The sequence below is a fragment of the Corylus avellana genome, chromosome 2, assembly GCF_965113065.1.
Source record: "Corylus avellana chromosome 2, dhCorAvel1.hap1.2, whole genome shotgun sequence".
In the NCBI taxonomy this organism is placed as follows: domain Eukaryota; kingdom Viridiplantae; phylum Streptophyta; class Magnoliopsida; order Fagales; family Betulaceae; genus Corylus; species Corylus avellana.
The window spans coordinates 9,847,984-9,868,495 of record NC_142491.1 but is presented as its reverse complement, the minus strand read 5'-3'; the positions used below and the strand labels follow the sequence as shown (position 1 = coordinate 9,868,495).

Sequence of the window (20,512 nt, the reverse complement as noted above, 5' to 3'; positions counted from 1 at the left end):
TACAGAAAACAGAATATATTGTTGGTCCATATCATCCGGATAAGAGAGGCTGGACGAGAAAAAAAAAAACAAAATTGGTGTTGAAATAACATGCCCTAACAAATTTCCGGGCCTTTCCTACCTGTTGTGCAATGGATCCAGAAAATAATACAAAACGATCACACAAGATCATTTCTTCTTAATATGATGAATGCCCAAATTAGGCGGTGGCGAAAAATTCACTAATTAACTAGTACAAAATAATGAAGAGAATAACTTTAATTTGTGTAAATTAACCTTTCTGTTTCGTCATATAGATGGCTTGTTCTTGTTCTACTCAATTATTTCCTTTTTCATCCAAATTTGTACGTATCATGCATGGGTGATGATTGAAAAAAATAAAAAGACTATGGAAGAAAAGGCAAATGGGTGTTGATTTTTCTTAACGATAACTTTGGTATGGTCTTAATTGAAATCTGTTGGTCCATTGGATGTTGAGTTTTCATATTATTAATTATAACGTCATGCAATTTAATTGACTAACGAAAGATTTTGATAATGACGGTGGAGCAGTATGATGATCATTATCCACCTAACACATACACATGCAATTTATGTTTTGCTATTGCTGTTGGAAATTGTCATTCTCAACATGCGTTGTAGTAGCGGTGCAGTGTAAATTATCCCATAATTACCATGATCTCTATCAACGGCTTAATGACCAATGTGATAGCTTATGGAACCGTCTCGGGCAACCAGACAAGCATGTATTTTGGTGATTTTTGGAGTGATTTAGTGTTTGTTGGAATGCTTTGCTTTTACCTCTAATATTGGATTTGCAGCTGAACCTTGTAGTCCTTTTTAGCTTGTCATATGCGAGAGTCTTAATAGGTTTTATCGAATAATTTTATTTGTACGTTTGTCACCTTGTTTTACAATCCGCGGACTCTGCATTTAAGAAAAAATTAGAATTTATGCTATGACATGTCCTAATATTATTCTTTAATAATGATTAAACTCATAATTTTTTATTGATTTAAGTTTTTAAAATAAGTAATAATTTAACATGGTATCAAGATAGACTTCTAGCCTTGTCTCCCATTTACGATCGAATTCTTTCTTAAGAGTTCAAATTTTTCCCAAGCGAGATAGCCATAACAATTGGTCAAGTCCTTGATCTTCAGATTAGCCTCATTTATGAGGCTGCTTAAGCTGGTGTTGAAAAAGCTATGTACTTAAGAAATCTTTAATCTTATCTTTTTGGAAGATAACCAAGTGTGAGACTGACAGAATTTAATTTGAAAGGTTTACATTTTTGTGTGGAGTGAAACAAATGCACGTGAATGGTCCTACGTACGTATAAAAGAAACAGTGGTGTCTTCCTCAAACATTTAATGTTCTTGTGACATGAAAAGATCAATCAAAAGGTCAAGTTGATCTCATTTATTACATGCAAACAAAACAAAGGTTGGTAGACCTGAAATATACCAATACCCTAAGCATTTCTCCATGAGTGATTAGAGCTCATTTTTGGATTAGTAAGCCTGCACAACCCCCCTAACCGGAGGGAAAACAACAAGGTAGAGGAAGAAGCCAACAACAACCGGTGGTCCAAGGCCAATTTATATGTACAGCACAAAGAAAGGCAACCTAAAAAGACTTGGCCAACCATTTATTAGAGAGAGAATTATAAACCCTAATAAAGAATTAGCCCTTGCTCTGATCAAGAAGATGCCACATTTCAGAGAGCACATAATCTATACTTGTAAACTTAGAATGGAAGACCGATCCTGCAATTTGTATCACACCAAACGGCTTTCAAATTTTATTTGTTTTATAAAAATTACATCTAGAGTTTTTGAGTCCAAACCTAAGCTAGGCTCCTCTGCCAAAAATCTCAAAAAATATGCATATGGAGAATGAGCCCCGAAACAATTATATAAAAATGGCCTCTCACACAACATAATTTTTGAAATAAAAAAGTTCAGAAATATTTTAAGCCCTAACTCATAAGCTACTAAATCGATAAGCCACCAAAATTTCTAAAAACAAATAAAATTCATACGATGGCCCAACATTATGAAAAAAATAAATTATATAGAATGAGTCTTCAAAACATGATATGATACATACGTTTTCATACTTTTTTTGTTTGCCTATTTAGTACTGTTCTTTGTAGCTTGGTTCCCTCTCAAATGATACATATTACATAAGACTAAGTCCTCTGAGAGACTGGTATTCAATAAATCCTAGCTCTTTTAGTTATAATCTCCATCTCCTCTTATATAATTTCATTGTATTGTGTTATTTTGGTTGGGTCATAAATAAAGTTAACTACTTTAATTGTTAACCTGTGGTTATTAGGCTCCCACACAGACTATGTGAACTTTGGCTGTATATGCTGACATGGATGTGGTTATTGGCAATATAATTGCATCCGTGTCGGCATTATGGGGATATCACTTTTATATAACTGCATTTGCATTACGTGATTATTAGCCACTATTCATACGGTTATTAATTTCTATCCATATATTAGTTAATTACTAGTTATCTTAAAAGTTTAAGCTTATAGGAATAAGTAAATCACTTAGTCATTACTTTAACAGGTAATAGGTCTTTTGGGACTATTTTAGTTTTTTAGGCCTTCTTTGAGAGCTTATTTTAAACAATTTTGAAAATATTTTGATTTGTTTTAAATAGTACTAGCTACTTAATTAAGTCCATCGATCCTTTAAAGTTGAATCCCCATATATGCATGTGATGGTTCATTGATGGGGAGGTGCAGGTGGTTGGACATTAACATTGGAGGAGCAGATCATGATGTCATGCCTTACGCAACATTCACATTTGAGTGATGTATGGTTATCGTAAGTCATTGAATGGAACGTTTCCCTTGGCATTCATTCATTTCACAGAAAACTAAAATGTGAAGTGAAGACTTTTCTTAGCTCCCAACTCATTTGAGAGTTAGTTGGGACCATGTCTTTATCATCTACTTATTGGTTTGTTGGAGGATGGAGAGTTTTACTTCAACACCAAATATTTGCAGGAATGAGATCCTATATATCCATTTCTTTTCTTAGGACCAAAAATATTAATATTGGGACAAAATTGTTTAATGACTTAATAATATTTCACAAGAGGTGATTCCTTGCATTAACACTGATTATTTGTTAATATTTTTGTTTTAAAAAGGGAAGAGAAAATAAAAGACACTATTGTACGATAATAACGTTGCGGTGCCAACTAACCTAATTATTATTTTTTTCCAATTCACGATATGCTTTAATTGTGTGGGACAGGACATCACAGTGATGGGGAAAGGACGACACCGACTATATATATATATAAAAGTGTGCAAGAGGAAGAGAGGACACATTATCAGTAAGAGCATTCCCAGCAGCTACCCGATCATATTCCCTAAGTTTAAGGATCCAAACTACTTTTTGCTTCCTTATATCAATTTGCACCCCAATAGCTTCCCTTAATGCTTCCTTATACCATTAAAATATTATTATTATTATTTTACCTTTTTTATATTTTATTCATTTAATTTAACCTTTCTTTCTCTCTCTCATCTCATCTCATCTCCGTCTTCTTCTTTCCTTTCTTTCCCTTCCAGCCGCAGCACCAACTTCCCTCTCTGCCTCACTCATCTCCATCTCACTCTCTGCCTCACTCTCTTGATCTCCTTGAATGGTGAAGTCTGGTGAGCATATATGATTTCTCTCTCTCCTCTCATCTCATCTCATCTCATCTCCATCTTCTTCTTTCCTTTATTTCCCTTCCAGCCGCAGCACCTATTTCTCTCTCTGCCAGCATATATGAGAGCCTTGAAGTTTGGTTTGATCGGTCTGGGTTTTTGGGTTTCTGTTGGGTCTTGATCGGTCTGGGTTTTTGCTGCATCTATTTCCCTCTCTGCACCTTTTTTCGTTTTTTCATCTCGCCGGAAGAGGGCTGGTTCGTTTATTTGTTGTTTAATTTTGGGTGTAAATCTTTTGAGTGGCTGTGAGAGTGAAGATGGAGTATTGAAGATGGAGATTTGCTTTGTGTCGAGATGAAATGCAGAAGAGGGCGGAGAAGAAGAACGGAGAAAAATAGTGGGCGTGAAAAGATGTGAGAGGAGAGAGAGTTTTTTTTTTATGATTATAATAAGGCAAAGGAACGCTACAGTGGAACCCAATACATTGGGTTCTACTGTAGCATCTGATGGTTTAAGGAACCATATAGGGAATCTGTTGTGGGACGTTTTTTACGATTTTTTGGACATATTCCCTAAACATAGGGAACAGACCCCCTTATAGGGAGTCTGCTGGGAATGCTCTAAGAAATTAAGCGAGAAATCAGCCCTGAGTGTTGGAATTGAAGAGGAGAAATTCTGGAACTCTCAAGAAGCAACACAAGCATTTCTTGCCGGGGAAATTTAATTGCAGGTTCCTTAATTACAGTCTATTTCACTTTATTATCTACGTTTTGATAAGATGCATGTGTTAAAAATTCCTTTAATGATGTAGTTGATTTTATTCATACACTGGATTTCCTAAAGCAAGGTCCTGCAATTGTATTTTATTGATACAATGGTATTCTAAACTTACAAATTTATGTTTAAGTTCAAACTCAGATCCAATTGATGACTTTAAACAAAAGAAACGTAAACTTAGATCAAGATATAGCAAGTAAAAAATTAAGGATAAATATCTGTGTTTGTTTGAAAACTTCGAGTAGTAATACATTGTTATTGTTATTATGTTATAGTTGGGTTGAATTTAACAATTTCCAATCGTTTTGACGGAATTTCCCTAAGAGTAAAAAGCTGAAAAAGAAATCCTTTATTGTAAGTAGATGGGGTTGAAGTAATCATTCTATTAATTACCGGTGATTGCTGCTTATTTCTCACTAGGAAAAGGAGCTGGGATTGAAAACATGGCCTGCTCCGCAGTTGGCGAACCTAAAGGGGACGAGTTGATCATTGATATTGACATTCCACTAATTGTGGAACCTCCACTATGGCCTGAGTGCTGCATCTACAAGGTTCCCGAGAAACTTCGGCACGTAAGTGAAGAAGCCTACACTCCTAAGGTAGTTTCAATTGGTCCATTTCATTACATTAATCTAAAAGAATCAAGGGGTGTGAAAATGCAAAAACTGAATTATTTTAAGGAATTTTGTGTTCGAACTGGGAAGAGCAAGACGGATCTTGTAAGCTTCATTGCAAAAAAAGAAGCAAATATCCGCCAATACTATTCTGAGACCTTTGAACTGATCGACCAAAACATGTTTGTGAAAATGATTTTATTAGATGCTATCTTTATCATTGAGCTCTTCTGGAAGAATTTTGAACGCGAAAAATATGATTATATATTAAGTAACGCATGGCTAGAATCACACGTAAAGCAAGACTTGATATTATTGGAGAATCAGCTTCCGTTTGAGTTCCTCCAAAACTTCTACATGTATGCCTTTGATGGAAAAAAAGTTGCTCCCTTTCTTGAGCTTGCATGTCAGTTCTTCTTCTCCGATAAGCATCCAATTAAACTCTGCATGGAGACGGAAGTAAAACATTTCACCGATTTGCAGAGAAAATATTACTCTCCTGACCCAAAACCTGATCCCGAACCTGCCAAAAATCTAAACCAAAAACCAGAACCTGATCCCAAATCTCCCAAAAATCTAAGATATACCGCCACAAAGCTGCACGAGATGGGATTGGAATTTGAAGCTGTAGTTGACAGAGATCCCTCTAAGAGATCCTTACTTGACATAGAGTTTGCTAAGAATAAGCGGTTGGAACAATATCCGTGCTTCAATCTCTCATGGCTCTTCTCTTGCTTACCATGCTTGAAATCCCGTCAATGCACAAAGTGTGTGCGATGTATCTTGAAAGTCCCACAACTTGTGATAGATGACCAAACGGAAGCTCTTTTCCGAAACCTCATCGCCCTTGAGCAGTGTCATTATCCATCTAACACATACATTTGCAATTATGTTGTGTTATTGGATTCTTTTATCACCACTAAAGAAGATGTGTGTTTGCTCTTTGAAAAAAAGGTGATTTTGAACATGCGCGGTAGCAGCAAAGCAGTGACTACTCTTGTCAACACACTCGGCCATCAGATTGTTGAATCTGAATCTCGTTACGACGAACTCTATCAACAGCTTAACACCCATTGTGATAGCATATGGAACCGTCTCGTGGCATCCTTGACAAGTGTGTATTTTAAAGATTTTTGGAGAGGCACTGCAACTATTGTTGGAATTCTATTTTTGGGTGTCACTTTTGTGAACTTCCTTAGGCCTTTTGTCATTAAGAAGTGAAACATGTGTGCCTTAGTGTTAATTTGTTGGAGCGATTTGCTTTTAGTTCTAATGGATTTGTATCTCAACTTTGTAATCCTTTTTTAACTTGTCTTTCTAGGTTTTAGCAGGAATATTTTCATTTGAAAGTTTGTATCCATTGAGTCTATATTTCAGCACTCTATATTTCCTATGACATATCTTAATTCTTAATACATTATTCTGTGTTTCCAATTAAACTATTAATTAAATAATTATATTCATAATTTTTTATTGACTTAATTTTTTAAAATAAATGGTGATTTAATATAGTACTAAAGCAAACATTCGCAACTTGTGAAGAGCTCAAATTCTTCCCATAGAATTGAAATAGCTTTAAATTGACATTTTTCCTATTAAATGTTTATTAACCCAAAGAAGTTAAAACTTAGATCTAAGACATATGCATGCAAACAGTGCTGTCTTCCTAGCCACGCAGTGTTCTTGAGACTGTCTTCCTAGCCACGCAGTGTTCTTGTCTCATGCAAAGATCAACCAAACCTCACAAAGATCAACCAGAAGGTCAAGTTCACCTCACCTCATTTATTTATGAGATGCATGCAAACAAAACAAAGGTTGTTGGTACTGAAATAACATGTCTCCACCAGTGAGTAAGGTTTATTAAAGAAGATAGAACAAAAGATTACTATTAATACAACACAAGTAAGCCTAACGGGCAGGAAAAAACGAAGGTAGAGGAACAAGCTAAGCATCAGAGATCAGCTAATGTACACTATCAGAGAAACCCCACGACCTTAATCAATTAATCATTAATTATTAGAGAGAGAAATATAAATCCCAGATAAATAATTAACCCTTGCTCTAAGCACATAATCTATATATACTTGTAACCTTAGAATGGAAGATCCTGCAATTTGTCTCGCACCAAAAGGCGTTCAAAATTTTTTATTTTTTTGAGAAAACTTGTACCTAGACTTTTTGAATCTAAACCTATATATTTATATGGTGATTGAGTCCAAAAAAATTGTATAAAAATTGCCTCTCACAATATAATTTTGAAATCAAAAAGTTCAAGAATTTTTAAGCCCAAACTCAAAATCTACTAGACAAGCCACCAAAGTTTCTAAAAATAATAAAATTCATATACAGATGGCGCAACCCTATTAAAAAATTTATTGTATATATAATAAATTTTCGAAAGTAAGTCAGGTGACCTTCATGTGACTCAAATGATTCATTATACCTTTGTAGATAATCTTTTACTTAGAAGAACAAAAAAAAATCCCATGGAAGGAGACCCTCGGCTTGGCCATGGGTCTCCACGGCTTCGGGGCCAAAGACCCACACCCACGGTCTGATCGTGTGTCTCCACGGCTCAATATTCATGAAAAGCCAAGTTTCAAATAAACACAAACACCATCGGGAGTTCATTTCAGCTCCGTGAACAGAAGTTGTGGAAGTATAGTGCAACTTGATAACAACCCCATTTCACGAAATTACAGAGAAAAGTTTGCCACCATAATTTCGTCATTGAAATGAAACTATTATTAATAAAGAGATTAACACAACTATTATAATTTTTACAACCCCATTTCACGAAATTACAATCCCACATAAAAACACCCTCAACTCTTAGCCTCTAACTATTGGACAATCCTAAGAGAACCAAAGAAAAAAAAAAAAAAAAACTCCGGGGCAGAAAACAACACCCAAACCCATCTATGTGAATTGAATTTGGTTTTTCTCTGCTGTAGCCATGAAATCAAAGAGCGTGAATGTTACAGATCAACAACCCGGCCACTGGGCCAATGGCAGTGGGTGCTCTTTTTCCATTTGGTTTCCTGAAAATTGTTTTCTCGCCGGTATTTAATACAATTGAGATTCTGTGAACTCAGTAGGATTCTGGAGGGAGAAGAAGAATTGTTCTAGAGGGAGAAGGGAGAGAGCGAAATGAGGGGATTGAGAAGGCAAGCGGATCGCTGACGAGGTTGGGAGTCTTGGGAAGTGAATCAATGACGTGTCTTCTTGCTAACCCTTAATTTAAATCAATGGCTTGGATCATCAAAAATTTGGATCTGGCAATTGCTAAGTATTGCCGGGGATCCGGATCCATCAACAGAATACAACCCAGGTGGGAAAATACAGATGGATGATGGCTCAACATCCATCTCAGAACAAGGAATTTCTTCTCCAGCATTCTCACCACAAATATCATTTCCACTGGTAACCATGTCAATCATTTCACCATCCACATCACCTCGAATACTGTCAGGAGCATCATTTACATCCTCACAATTCTCATCATGCGATAATACATCCTCATATATACAGTTACTCTCATTTTCTAATTCTCTATCCTGATTAGCAGAAACCATCTCAACAGATTCCTGCTCAATGTTATCTACAGTATGTTTCTGAATGGTATCTAAAGTAGTCTGGCTGCTATCTAAGTCAACTAGTGCATTTAACTGTTTCTGTACACAAACTGCTAAAGAAACAGCATGAATGCCTTGTGGTACTGAAATAAGCTGATAGATGGCATAGTAGATCCTCGCTTACGGCATATGTTAATAACTTTTAACATATGCTCACACAAATTGCCCATTTCTGCCCAACTGCAATTGCAATTACCAAACTGCGAACCAGGATTCCAGACAACATAAGCTTTATCTTGATTAAGCTGGTCAGCAACTTTTGCACATCTACCTTCTATGACACCAACAGAGTCTGGAATCTTTAATGCTTTGCGCCAAGACATTAAACCACTCACCCACTCATCTCTCCAATATCGAGAAAAATCGTCCTTCCCTGAGTACTCATCAAGCCAGAAGTAAGAATCACTTTTGTACCCAACTTATCAACCAAACAGTCGGCGCGTTGATAAACACCAGGGTCCTTCTCATTCAACAACCTGAGCTTTAATTGGTTATGGTAAAACTCCATTGCGGCACATGTCTCCTGGCTGGCAAGTGGAAGAGATTTTAGCGCTGTAATCCATGCTCCTGAGTCAGAAGAAATGTCTTAATTCAATAATTTCTTACCAACAAAGAAAAATACAAAAACTACAGGCAATCTTAGAGCAAGACTTCACAAGTTCACCCTATACAATCAAGTTGATCTTTTACCAATTAATGCTGACACATTTGGCTGAGAATCATAGGACTGGCCATATCCCCAAAACAAGTACATAAACACACACACCCCGCATATTTTGATATTGATAAGTAGATCAACATTAATTTCGGAAGCCCATAAATCATTTTGCAGGACATAGTCCATTCAAGGAAATGCCAGTAAATGCTGAAGAGCCAGAATAAAAGATACAAAAATAATCATCTATTTAGAAAGGGGAGACCAACCCATTCTCGGATACCATATTGCTTTAAAGTAATCCATAAAATCTGACTCATCAATAAAATCATCCAATAGATCCTCAAACAAGCCAACGGTTCCTTGTCCTTGGCAGATTTTATCCACTGCCTGCCCAAGCCGTCTTGAAATCTCTTCTAGCATCTCAGTTGCCAAACATTTCTTTACTAAGTTTTTATGCCATATATGACAGACCCGCCAAAAGCATATCAACACCAAGCAGTCAAACACATCCCTGAGAAAAATGCATAAGACATAAATTCAACAATTCAAGCAAGTACAAGTAATTTAAAAAAAAAATAACACCTCATAAATTGGACTAGCAACCGTCCCCAAGGGGTAGCTCAATCGGCTAGGGACCATGTCTAATGAAGTAGAAATCACTAATTCGAATCTTCCTCCCCTCTTTCCCTCCCCTGTGGGGACATGTAAAAAAAACAGACAAAAATAAAAAAGGGCTACAACCCCAAAAGAGGTTGATCACGCCTTTGCCATGAGCACTTATGTGCTATGAAATGACTGAAGCTGCCTTCTCTTTTGACAAGGAACTATATTAAAGCAACTTCTAAAAATCACAATCTAAAAGTCCAAAAGATCTATAGATTTCGAAGAAGAAATGGAATGAACACTGCCTAAGGTAGACATCTAATGATACGAAGTTCTGAGGAATAAAAATTTAATTGAGGTCAAGATATTACTGAAGCTACTTTTGAGCCATATAATACAATAAGAGATGGAGCATCAACAAGCAGTTACACCCTAAATTTAGAAGGTTAGAAACAGGGGCATCAAGGGCCTCAATATTGCTTTAGATCTTGTGGATCCATTTAAGATAAAACTAAATCAAGTACTTTGAAACAAACTAATCAAAAGTTGTCATGCAACCAGCTTCCCACTCCACCTCTATAAGCCAATGAGATCCATGGAATAATTTTCTAAGAAAAATAATTCTTCAAGCATATACTTAGCCACTTTCTGTTTGGAATTTGAGCGGTAGATTTAGCACTCAACCTGATTGTAAGGACATCAGCTAGTGGATCATCCACAATGAACCCAGCCAACTTCCACGTTGGATCTTTTGTGCGAACTCTGTTGTAAAGAGCCCTCATCCATCTATGCACGTCTGAACTAGCAAACCTTGGTGCTATTATCCAAGCTACAGGGATAGCCTTGTTGTCTGAGTTGAATACAACAAGACTGTGAATGGGATGCTAGATTAATTTGCAGAGAGATAGGCATAGTTAGTTTCTCATGACACTAACGACTTAGGTTACACGAACTTTAAATAAATAGGGTAACAACAGAATAAAAACAGACCTTTAATTTGTTTGCTCCAAACCTTCAATCAGAAGCCAGAAGGCTGCGGTTGCCAAATCGAATCATTTGTTGCAACTGCCACTCTGTTTGAATGCCCAAAGTGAAAGGTGCAGAATCAGAGAAATCTTCATAAAAGAAAACATGATCCTGGTGGCTTTCAACCCACATGCTGATGCTGACTGCGTCATCTGCATCCAGTTCATACATAGAACGTCGGATGCTCCTTTCCTGTCTACGTACATACCGGTGGGTTAAAAGGTCATCACGGTTGCATGGGCCACCCTGTTTCTCTACTGATTCATTGTGTCTTTGCATTATGGTCTCCACAGAAACCCCAACATATAGAGATAAGACACGCAAACGAAGGTCCTCTGAGATATATGGGGCAAACATAGCACGCGTTCCAGCAGCCTTCTTATCCTGTGGACCATGGCATGGCATCCCCTTCTTATCTACATGGTTATCGTCATCATATATGATGAGCGCTACTGATGGTTCAGCAATTAAGAGTTTCACAATAAAGTGGCAGGGTGGGTGCACCCTCTCTTAGTATTTGGTCAGCCAGCGTTTTTCTTCAAGACTATATTCAAGACTATAGTCAAGACTAAAGGGAAAAATTTGAACTTACCGAATATATTCAAGACTGCCATCAACTTTTGGCTTGTAAGCCATCTCTGGAGGCCGTCGCCGCCTTGCCTCGACATGAAATCTTGTTGGACAGTCTTTATTTGCTGATTCACCTTGTACAAAATCATCTACTCTAGCAAAGGGGATTAGAACAACTCTATTAGTTTTGTCATGCCAACCTTCCACCTTTGACCACACAACGTCAGCAGAAGAAAACTCCAAGGTCGGAGGATTCTGTACAGGAAGGGACAGAATCTCATCCCAGCTTGCCATCTGCAACAGAATACAGGCATACAGCATCAACTAGAATATTTACAGATGAAAATTAAAAAAAATTAAACTGTTAGAGGGATTTAGGGTTTGCATGTAAAGAGAAGAAAGAAGAGGCTCTGTTGTTTTTCACGTAGCCTCCTCCTCTCATACTTCATATATATATATATATATAATGTAACATTGAGTACAAAGTCCAAAATACCCCATATAATATATTAACCCTAATATACTCATCTAACACTCCCCCTCAAGCTGGAGCATATATATCATATAAGCCCAGCTTGGAACAAATAAACTCTAACTTCTTTCGACACAAAGACTTTGTAAACATATCAGCTAGTTGATCTCCAGACTTCACAAATGGTGTAGATATATCTCTGCTGAGTATCTTATCTCGAACAAAGTAACAATCGACCTCAATATGCTTAGTTCTTTCATGAAAAACAGAGTTAGATGCAATATGTATAGCAGCTTGATTGTCACAAAATAATGGGATAGGAGTAGGAGCAGTGAATCCAATCTCCTGTAGGAAATGTTGTAACCACGTCAATTCACTAGCAGTATTAGACATTGCCCTGTATTCTGCCTCAGCACTCGACCGTGCCACCACCGTCTGTTTCTTACTTTTCCAAGTCACCAGATTACCACCCAAGAATGTGCAATACCCTGTAGTAGATCGCCTATCTGGGAGGGAACCTACCCAATCTGCATCAGTAAACCCTTCTACCCGGAGGTGTCCATTCGGTCTATACAATATCCCAAGGCCAGGAGCTCCTTTCAAATATCAAACAATACGAGTAACAGCTTCCTAATGTAAAACTCTAGGAGCCTCCAAGAATTGACTAACAACACCAACTGCATATGAAATGTCTGGCCTAGTAATAGTGAGATAATTCAACTTTCCAACCAAACGACGATACCTACTAGGATCTTCAAATAATTCTCCTTCATCTTTTACTAATTTCTGATTAGGATCCATTGGAGTGTCAACAGGACGAGCACCCAGGAGACCTGTCTCTTCTAACAAATCAAGTGCATATTTTCTTTGAGATAAATTGATACCCTTTCGGGATCTAGCAACTTCAATCCCCAAGAAATATCTGAGTTTTCCCAAACCTTTAGTATGAAACTTCTGCTGTAAAAACAGTTTCAATCGAGCAATACCTCCTAAATCATCACCTGTAATCACAATGTCATCCACATATACCACAAGAAGAATGTAGCCTGCATTTGTATGCAAGTGAAATACTGAATGATCTGTCTGACAACGCTGAAGACCAAACTCCATAACGACCTCAGAGAACTTCCCAAACCATGCCCGTGGAGATTGCTTGAGACCATACAAAGCCTTTTTTAACTTACAAACACAACTCCGATACTCCCCCTGAGCAACAAACCCAAGTGGTTGCTCCATATAAACTTCGTCATGTAAATCCCCATGTAAAAAGGCATTTTTGACATCCAACTGAAATAAGGGCCAATTCAGATTAGCAGCCAAAGAAATAAGAATACAAACGGAAGAGATTTTGGCAAGTGGAGAAAACGTCTCATCATAATCAATACCATATGTCTGTGTATAACCCTTAGCAACCAAACGAGCTTTCAACTGTTCAACAGAACCATCAGGATTAAACTTAACCGTGTATACTCATTTGCAACCAATAGACTTCTTAGCAGGGGGTAATGGAACAAGTTCCCACGTACCATTTTGATGTAAGGCCTTTATTTCCAATTCCATAGCTTGCCTCCAACCAGAGTCAGATAAGGCATCTTGCACTGTCTTTGGGGTGGAAACAGTAGAAAGATGGGAAATAAAGCAAGAATGGGAAGGAGATAAAGAACTAGTGGATACAAACTGACTGATAGGATGTTTAGTAGTGCAAGAACGTGTACCTTTCCGTAGGGCAATGGGCAAGGAATCAGATGCAGGTGCCAATGGATCTGAAGACAGGGAGGATGATGGTGGAGGTGCAGGAGCTGATGGTCGTGGCCGACGTGTATAAAGCTGGAGAGGAGCAGGTGAAGGTGGAGGCAACATGACAGACTTAGAGAGATATGGAACAGGCAGCGGAACAGACGCGACATCAGGCTCAAGGGTAGACCCTTCAAAAGACGCATCAACAGGAAAATAGGAAAGAGACTCAACAAAGGTGACATCGGCGCTAGTAAAGTAGCGGCGAAGAACAGGACTATAACAACGATATCCTTTCTGAGTTGTGGAATAACCAAGAAAGACACATTTGGTAGAACGAGGATCAAGTTTATCATAACTAGGACCTAAATTATGAACATAACAAACACACCCAAAAACCCTAAGTAGTAAGGCAAATGGGGGTGAAGAACAGTATAAGAGAGAATGAGGAGAAGCACCATCTAAGACCAAGGAGGGCATTCGATTAATGAGGTAACAAGCAGTAAGAACAGCGTCACTCCAAAATGTTTGGGGACATGCATATGAAATAAGAGACAGCGTGCAACATCCAATAAATGACGATTCTTGCGTTTAGCCATTCCATTTTGTTGTGGAGTGTGAGCACATGATGTTTGATGGATAATGCCTTTATCAGACAAATAAGAGGCAAAAGAACTAGATGTGTATTCTTTGGCATTATCAGAACGCAAAATATGATTTTTCTTAGTAAATTGAGTCTTAATCATATTACGAAAAATTCGGAAAACAGAAAATAACTCTGAACGATTTTTCATTAAAAATAGCCAAGTCATACGGGAAAAATCATCCACAAAGGTCACAAAATAATGAAATTTATTGGATGCAATATTCATTGGACCCCATACATCAGAATGAACTAACTCAAAAGGATGTGAAACACGACGGTGCTTACTAAGCTGACAAGCTTCGCAAGACACGAACAACTCGTTTCGAAGACTCGGGACTTGATGCTTCAACGTAGGAAGGGAAGGATGACCAAGACGACAATGCCACTGAAGCGCAGAGGTTGACGACTGTAAAGCACATGAGGAAAATGAAGGTGCAAGATCCAGATAATATAAGCCACCAACTTCATGCCCCATACCAATCATCCTCCTCGTCTTGAGATCCTAAAAAATGCACAAAGAAGGGTAAAAACTGACATAACAATTAAGAGCTTTAGTAATTTTACTAATGGATAACAAATTAAAAGGAAAACCAGGAACGTGTAGAACAGAAAGCAACTCAATATCTGGACTCAAATGGGTATGGCCAGAGCCGGCTACGGTGGAGAGGGAACCATTAGCTAGGGTGACACTGTGGGGTGTATCAACAGGACGATAATCAGAGAGATAAGTGGACAAACCAGTCATATGCTCATTGGCGCCAGAATCAATAATCCAAGAGTCGCGAGTGGAGGATAAAAGACAGTGAGATGCAATACCTGACTGAGCAAGAGTAGCAGTGGAAGAGGTAGAAGCCCGCTTATGGGTTAAGAACTGAGCATACTCATCTTTCGGAATGGAGATCAAATCATTCTCGAAGTGTGAACTCGAGCTAACAGGTGGTCCAGATGGAGCTGGGAAATCAGCATGAGAAGCAACCTGATTGGCCAACCCAGATGGTGTGCCATGTAAATCCCAACAAAAATCCACAGAATGGTTAGTACGACCACAATGAGTGCATTTGCGAGGCCCACGCCCTCCAATGCGACCTCCACCTCGAGAATCACGTCCACCACGAAAACCACGACCACCCCATCCCCCACGAGAACTACCATAACTTCCACGAGCAGCAATAAAGGCAGCGTGCTCACCAGTACGCTCAGAACTTATCTGAGAGCTATGATCAGTAAGATTAGCACGCTGAATCCGAGAAAAGACTTCAGAAAGTGAGGGAAGTGTAGAACCCCCCAAAATCTGCGCATGAACTGACTCAAACTCAGGTTTCAAGCCAAGAAGAAACCGAACCACATCCACATCTTGACGTTGCTGTTCCATTTTCTTCAGGTCCTTAGAGAGCGGTTGGTACAAGTTTCGCTCCTTACAAATAGCCACAACTTGGTTGTAGTACTCATCCATAGTTTGATCACCTTGTTCAAGTCCAAAATACTGTTTACACACTTCATAAATTCGAGTAATATTCCCAGTTCCAGAGTACATGTGACTAAGATGATCCCAAATGTCCTTGGCACTAGGCAAGTAGATGCATGAAGATCCAATGTGAGACTCAATACTATTCAACATAAGAGAGATAATTTGGTTATCTTCTTGTTCCCAAAGGCTAGAAGGATACTCTGTAGGCATACCCGAGGTTAAGTGAATAAACAAACCCTTGCCTTTGAGAAAAACTTCAACAGACCTTGCCCAATAAATATAATTCTTTCCATTGAGCTTCACAACAGTCATAGGAGCATTAACGAAGGAAGTTTCAAGTTTAGAGGCCATAATCTCAACAACAAAGAAGCCAGACTCCACAGAAATACAAAAAAAATAATAGTAACTGTAACAACCACTTAAAAGGAATGGAAAAAAAATCCAAAACCAGAAACTTGCCGGAGGTTCGTCGGAGATTCGCCGGAGACCGTCGAAACTCGTCGGGGACAGGCAGACCACGCCGGAAATCCCATTGGAAAGACCAAAACCAAAAGCTAAACCAAACAGGGACCTGCAACGGAGACTTACCGGAGGCTCGCCGGAAACTTGCCGGAAATACACGGAAACACGCCGGTGTCTGACAGACCTCACCGGTGATACCAAAAACCACAGCGACAGACCCAAGCGACTACCACAGAACACGTCGGCAAACCACCACAGACTCAGTCGACGACCACAGTTCAACGACAACCTAGTTTCTGCCGATCATCACTGTAACCTGCCGGCAGCCATATACTTCACCAACAACCACAGACTAGACCGTAAATACACCACAAACCACACCGGCGACCATCTATCCCCAATCACTATTTGCGGGCATGAAGCCCACGTCTCACAATTCCACGCTCAGTAGAATAAAACTAGGATTCGGGTAAAAAATATATTAATAAAGAAGGGAGGAAGAAGCGGGGTGAGAGAGTTAGATGCAGTCAATAGTTATGGCTCTGATACCATGTTAGAGGGATTTAGGGTTTGCATGTAAAGAGAAGAAAGAAGAGGCTCTGTTGTTTTTCACGTAGCCTCCTCCTCTCATACTTCATATATATATATATATATATATATATATATATATATATCTAATGTAACATTGAGTACAAAGACCAAAATACCCCATATAATATATTAACCCTAATATGCTCATCTAACATAAACAATCACACATCAACCAATTAATTAGGGGAAGGCTGAATTTGTTCAAAGATGCTAACCATAAACCCAAGTTTAGAGACAACTAAACAGACCATACGTATGATAACATCAAAAGAAGCTCAAACACTGAGTTGAAACACATTGATACAACAAATTCTGAACCATAAGGAACCACAAGCAGATGGCAATCTTGTAAATGGCCCTCACATCAAGCAAACCTTTTAGGGGGGTTTCAAGCGAATAGTCCTTTGGGGTATCGTATTCACAGGCTTAATCCCTTATGAGTGTGTGAGTTGTATATTGACCTGCCAACAAATATTTTATATACTTAAAAATCTTCAATACTACGGCCTAAATAATATTTAACAAATGCACAAACCCCAAAGTTTTCCAAAAAAAAAAAAAAACTTCTATAAATTTAAGAACAAAATAAGAATTCAAACCTCAAGCCAGGATCTAAGTATAAACCTGGTTGCAATCTTAAACAGAATGCTGCTTCTTATCACAGAAAAGACTCAAAATAAATTTTAAGCTACGGTCCTAATTTAGCAGTTGAAGAGCCAAAACAATCACTCAATTAGGCTGCCAAGGTTCAGCAACAGCTTCTTTGGTGGAAATGCCATTAGAATCAACTCTGTGATATGCTTTAGGGCTTGAAGGTACAGCAAATTAGGGGTTTTTTTTTTTTTTTTTTTTCAAACTCTGGGCATTCACAAATAAGAACAGATTCAAGGAAACGTGCGATTTCCACCAATACCATCTACAGAAAATATCCATAATCATTCGAATTGGCTATCAAGAAAAAGAAAGAACAACCCAAAAGTTTTCAAGCAAAATTTCCCCCGTCGACAAAAAATTAGACCTCGCAAGGAATTAAAGGTTTCAATTTTCTCGCGTCCCAAATGGTAAAAACTCTGACACCGCGGCAAAACCTTTTCTGGGTACCCAAACAGACAAATTTTCTTCCAAAAGAAACCCTTTTGCAGATGAGTGAACTAGCTAAACTACCACATAAACAGGAGTGAAAAGCAATATTCCCATATCTATATTTGCACATACACTACATATAAAGAAAGCTATACATATACCTATATATATAGTATTTGGGTTTACCCGGTGAAGATCGAAACTTTGTGAGGTTTGGTGCTGTTGTTTTGTCGTCTCTCAGTCAGAAAGGAAAGTTCAGGAAACTGTCGGAGGAGGGCAGAAGGTAAACGGTGGTGGTGAACCATAAGCATAAAACCCTTCTGTGATGTGTTTTTTGTTTTTGTTTTTGTTTTTTTTTTTTTTTTTTTTCTCAGTTAATTGTATTTTATTGGTCAGAAGGAATTTTTTTAAGGGTTAAATATCTCAAACCCCCCTAGGGTTTATCAACTTTATTTTTTTTCCACTGGGGTTTCATTTTTATCACAGGACCCACCCCTGAGGTTTTGATAAATGACCAATTTAGTCCATCCGTTAGTTGACCGTTAAGACTGACACGTGGACCAATCAAATGTTGACACGTGGCACCTATTTAATTTTTTTTTTATTTTTTTTAAATTAAAAAAAAAATGTATTTCTTTTTTTAAAAAAAAAAAAAAAAAAAAAAAACTGGAAAAAACTGGGGGTGGCCAAGCCACCCCCTTGGCCATTTGGGGGTGGCTCGGCCACCCCCTTTGGCCATGGGGGTGGCTCTGGGCACTAGGGGGTGGCTCGGCCACCCCCATCCGGCCAGATGGGGGTGGCCAGGCCAACCCCATGGCCAAAGGGGGTGGCCGAGCCACCCCCAAATGGCCAAGGGGGTGGCCCCCAGTTTTTTTCCTGTTTTTTTCTTCTTTTTTTTAAAAAAAAAAATGTATATTTTTTTTTTAATTTTAAAAAAAAAATACATTTTTTTTAAATTTTTTTAAAAAATTAAATAGGTGTCACGTGTCAACATTTGATTGGTCCACGTGTCAGTCTTAATGGTCAACTAAATGTCAACTAACGGATGGACTAAATTGGTCCTTTATCAAAACCCTAGGGGGTCCTGTGATAAAAATGAAACCCTAGGGGGGAAAAAATAAAGTTGGTAAACCCTAGGGGAGTTTGAGGTATTTAACCCTTTTTTAAAATATAATCTCTAATTCAATCGATAATATATTTTTAGTAATCTTTTTAAACTTTTCAAATACTATTAAAAAATATTTTTGTATGCATGTTTAAGAGATAAATAACAATTTCACAAACGGAATTATACAAATTTCAATTGATTCAACTTCGAAAGAAACCTTTATACATATGTTTTTGGTAAATGTTATGCCAACCTCCTATGCTGATGTATTAAAGAGAAGAGTAATGCTATAGATACTCTAACACGCACATTTGTAAGTGCATAGTCATTAATGTGGTAGTGAAGATAACTATTTAATTTTGGATCGATCATTTGTTTTAAATAATGGTAATTTTGATTATCATGGAAAAAAAATTTACACTAAGAAGTGTGGGAGTGAGAATGGAAGTATGTGTATGATTTCTTGACAAGAGAAATGATGTTGGGTAAAAAAATTCAAAAGTATTTATTTGACTTTTTTATTCTAACAAAAACTTAAAAATGAAGTTTTTGGCAAAAAAACGTTTTTTTTTTTTTTTACTTAAAAGCTTTATTTCTTAAATACAATCACAAACATACTCTAATTGTCATACAATTTTTTTTAATAGTGGGCAAGAAGTATATTTTTTTATAATACATTTTTTAACTTGTTTTTGAATTTAATGTTAGAATGAGGATCAGAGTTTTCATCGAATCATCTCAAGTATAAGGTGACTAGATTGAAGTGGCAGGCTCCTCCACTTAGGTTTTACAAGGTAAATTGGGATATTGTTATATCAACGGATAGGAAGTGTATGGGTATAGGAGTTATTATCAGAGATGAAGGTGGCCGGGTTCTTGCAGCTAAAAATAAAACTATTGGGGTAGTTCATGAACCGGTCATTGGGAAAGCTTTGGCAGCACTACACGCAGCTGAATTATGCCGAGATTTGGGCTTTTTCGACGTAATATTGGAAGGCGATTCTTTGTCAGTTGTCAAGGCCATTGGCGAGACATAACAAAATTGGCTTCGATATGGGCATTTAGTGGAAGACGCCAAGCTAGTTCTGAGATCCCTCCGACAGTGGAAGATAAGCCATGTTAAGCGAGAGGCAAATGTAGCGGCTCATGATTTGGTGAAGGAGGCATCTAGGACTACCATGGATAATATGTAGATTGAGGAGACTCCTATGTGTATTTCTAATATTGTTCTTTTAGAGCTTAATGCTTTTTCTTTATAGAGTTATGGCTCTTGTATTCTTTTTTTATCTATGAATGAAGAGTATCTAGTTTATCTTTAAAAAATAAAAAATAAAATAACGTGACTATTAAAATCACTAATAAACCAACATTTAATAATGA

The 20,512-nt window shown here is 37.8% G+C and overlaps 2 protein-coding genes and 1 pseudogene across 3 annotated transcripts; 1 reads left to right on the top strand and 2 right to left on the bottom strand.

The window, feature by feature from the left end:
- Positions 1-4,312: 4,312 nt before the first annotated feature.
- LOC148587289 (UPF0481 protein At3g47200-like) lies at positions 4,313-6,496 on the top strand. The gene is made up of 2 exons (XM_088513724.1): positions 4,313-4,415; positions 4,883-6,496. Exon 2 carries the CDS (start codon positions 4,906-4,908, stop codon positions 6,295-6,297), a length of 1,392 nt encoding a protein of 463 aa, XP_088369850.1. The 5' UTR covers positions 4,313-4,415; positions 4,883-4,905; the 3' UTR covers positions 6,298-6,496.
- A 1,373-nt stretch (positions 6,497-7,869) lies between these two features.
- LOC132167152 (uncharacterized) lies at positions 7,870-18,305 on the bottom strand (annotated as a pseudogene). The gene is made up of 5 exons (XR_015911492.1): positions 18,211-18,305; positions 10,963-11,862; positions 10,657-10,856; positions 9,636-9,880; positions 7,870-9,278 (listed from the first exon to the last, which is right to left on the bottom strand). The product of XR_015911492.1 is annotated as an uncharacterized LOC132167152 (transcript).
- LOC148587288 (uncharacterized) lies at positions 14,830-16,680 on the bottom strand. The gene is made up of 4 exons (XM_088512537.1): positions 16,667-16,680; positions 16,348-16,576; positions 15,159-16,263; positions 14,830-14,922 (listed from the first exon to the last, which is right to left on the bottom strand). The coding sequence occupies exons 1-4, from the start codon at positions 16,678-16,680 to the stop codon at positions 14,885-14,887; spliced, it is 1,386 nt and encodes a 461-aa protein (XP_088368663.1). The 3' UTR covers positions 14,830-14,884.
- Positions 18,306-20,512: the final 2,207 nt, after the last annotated feature.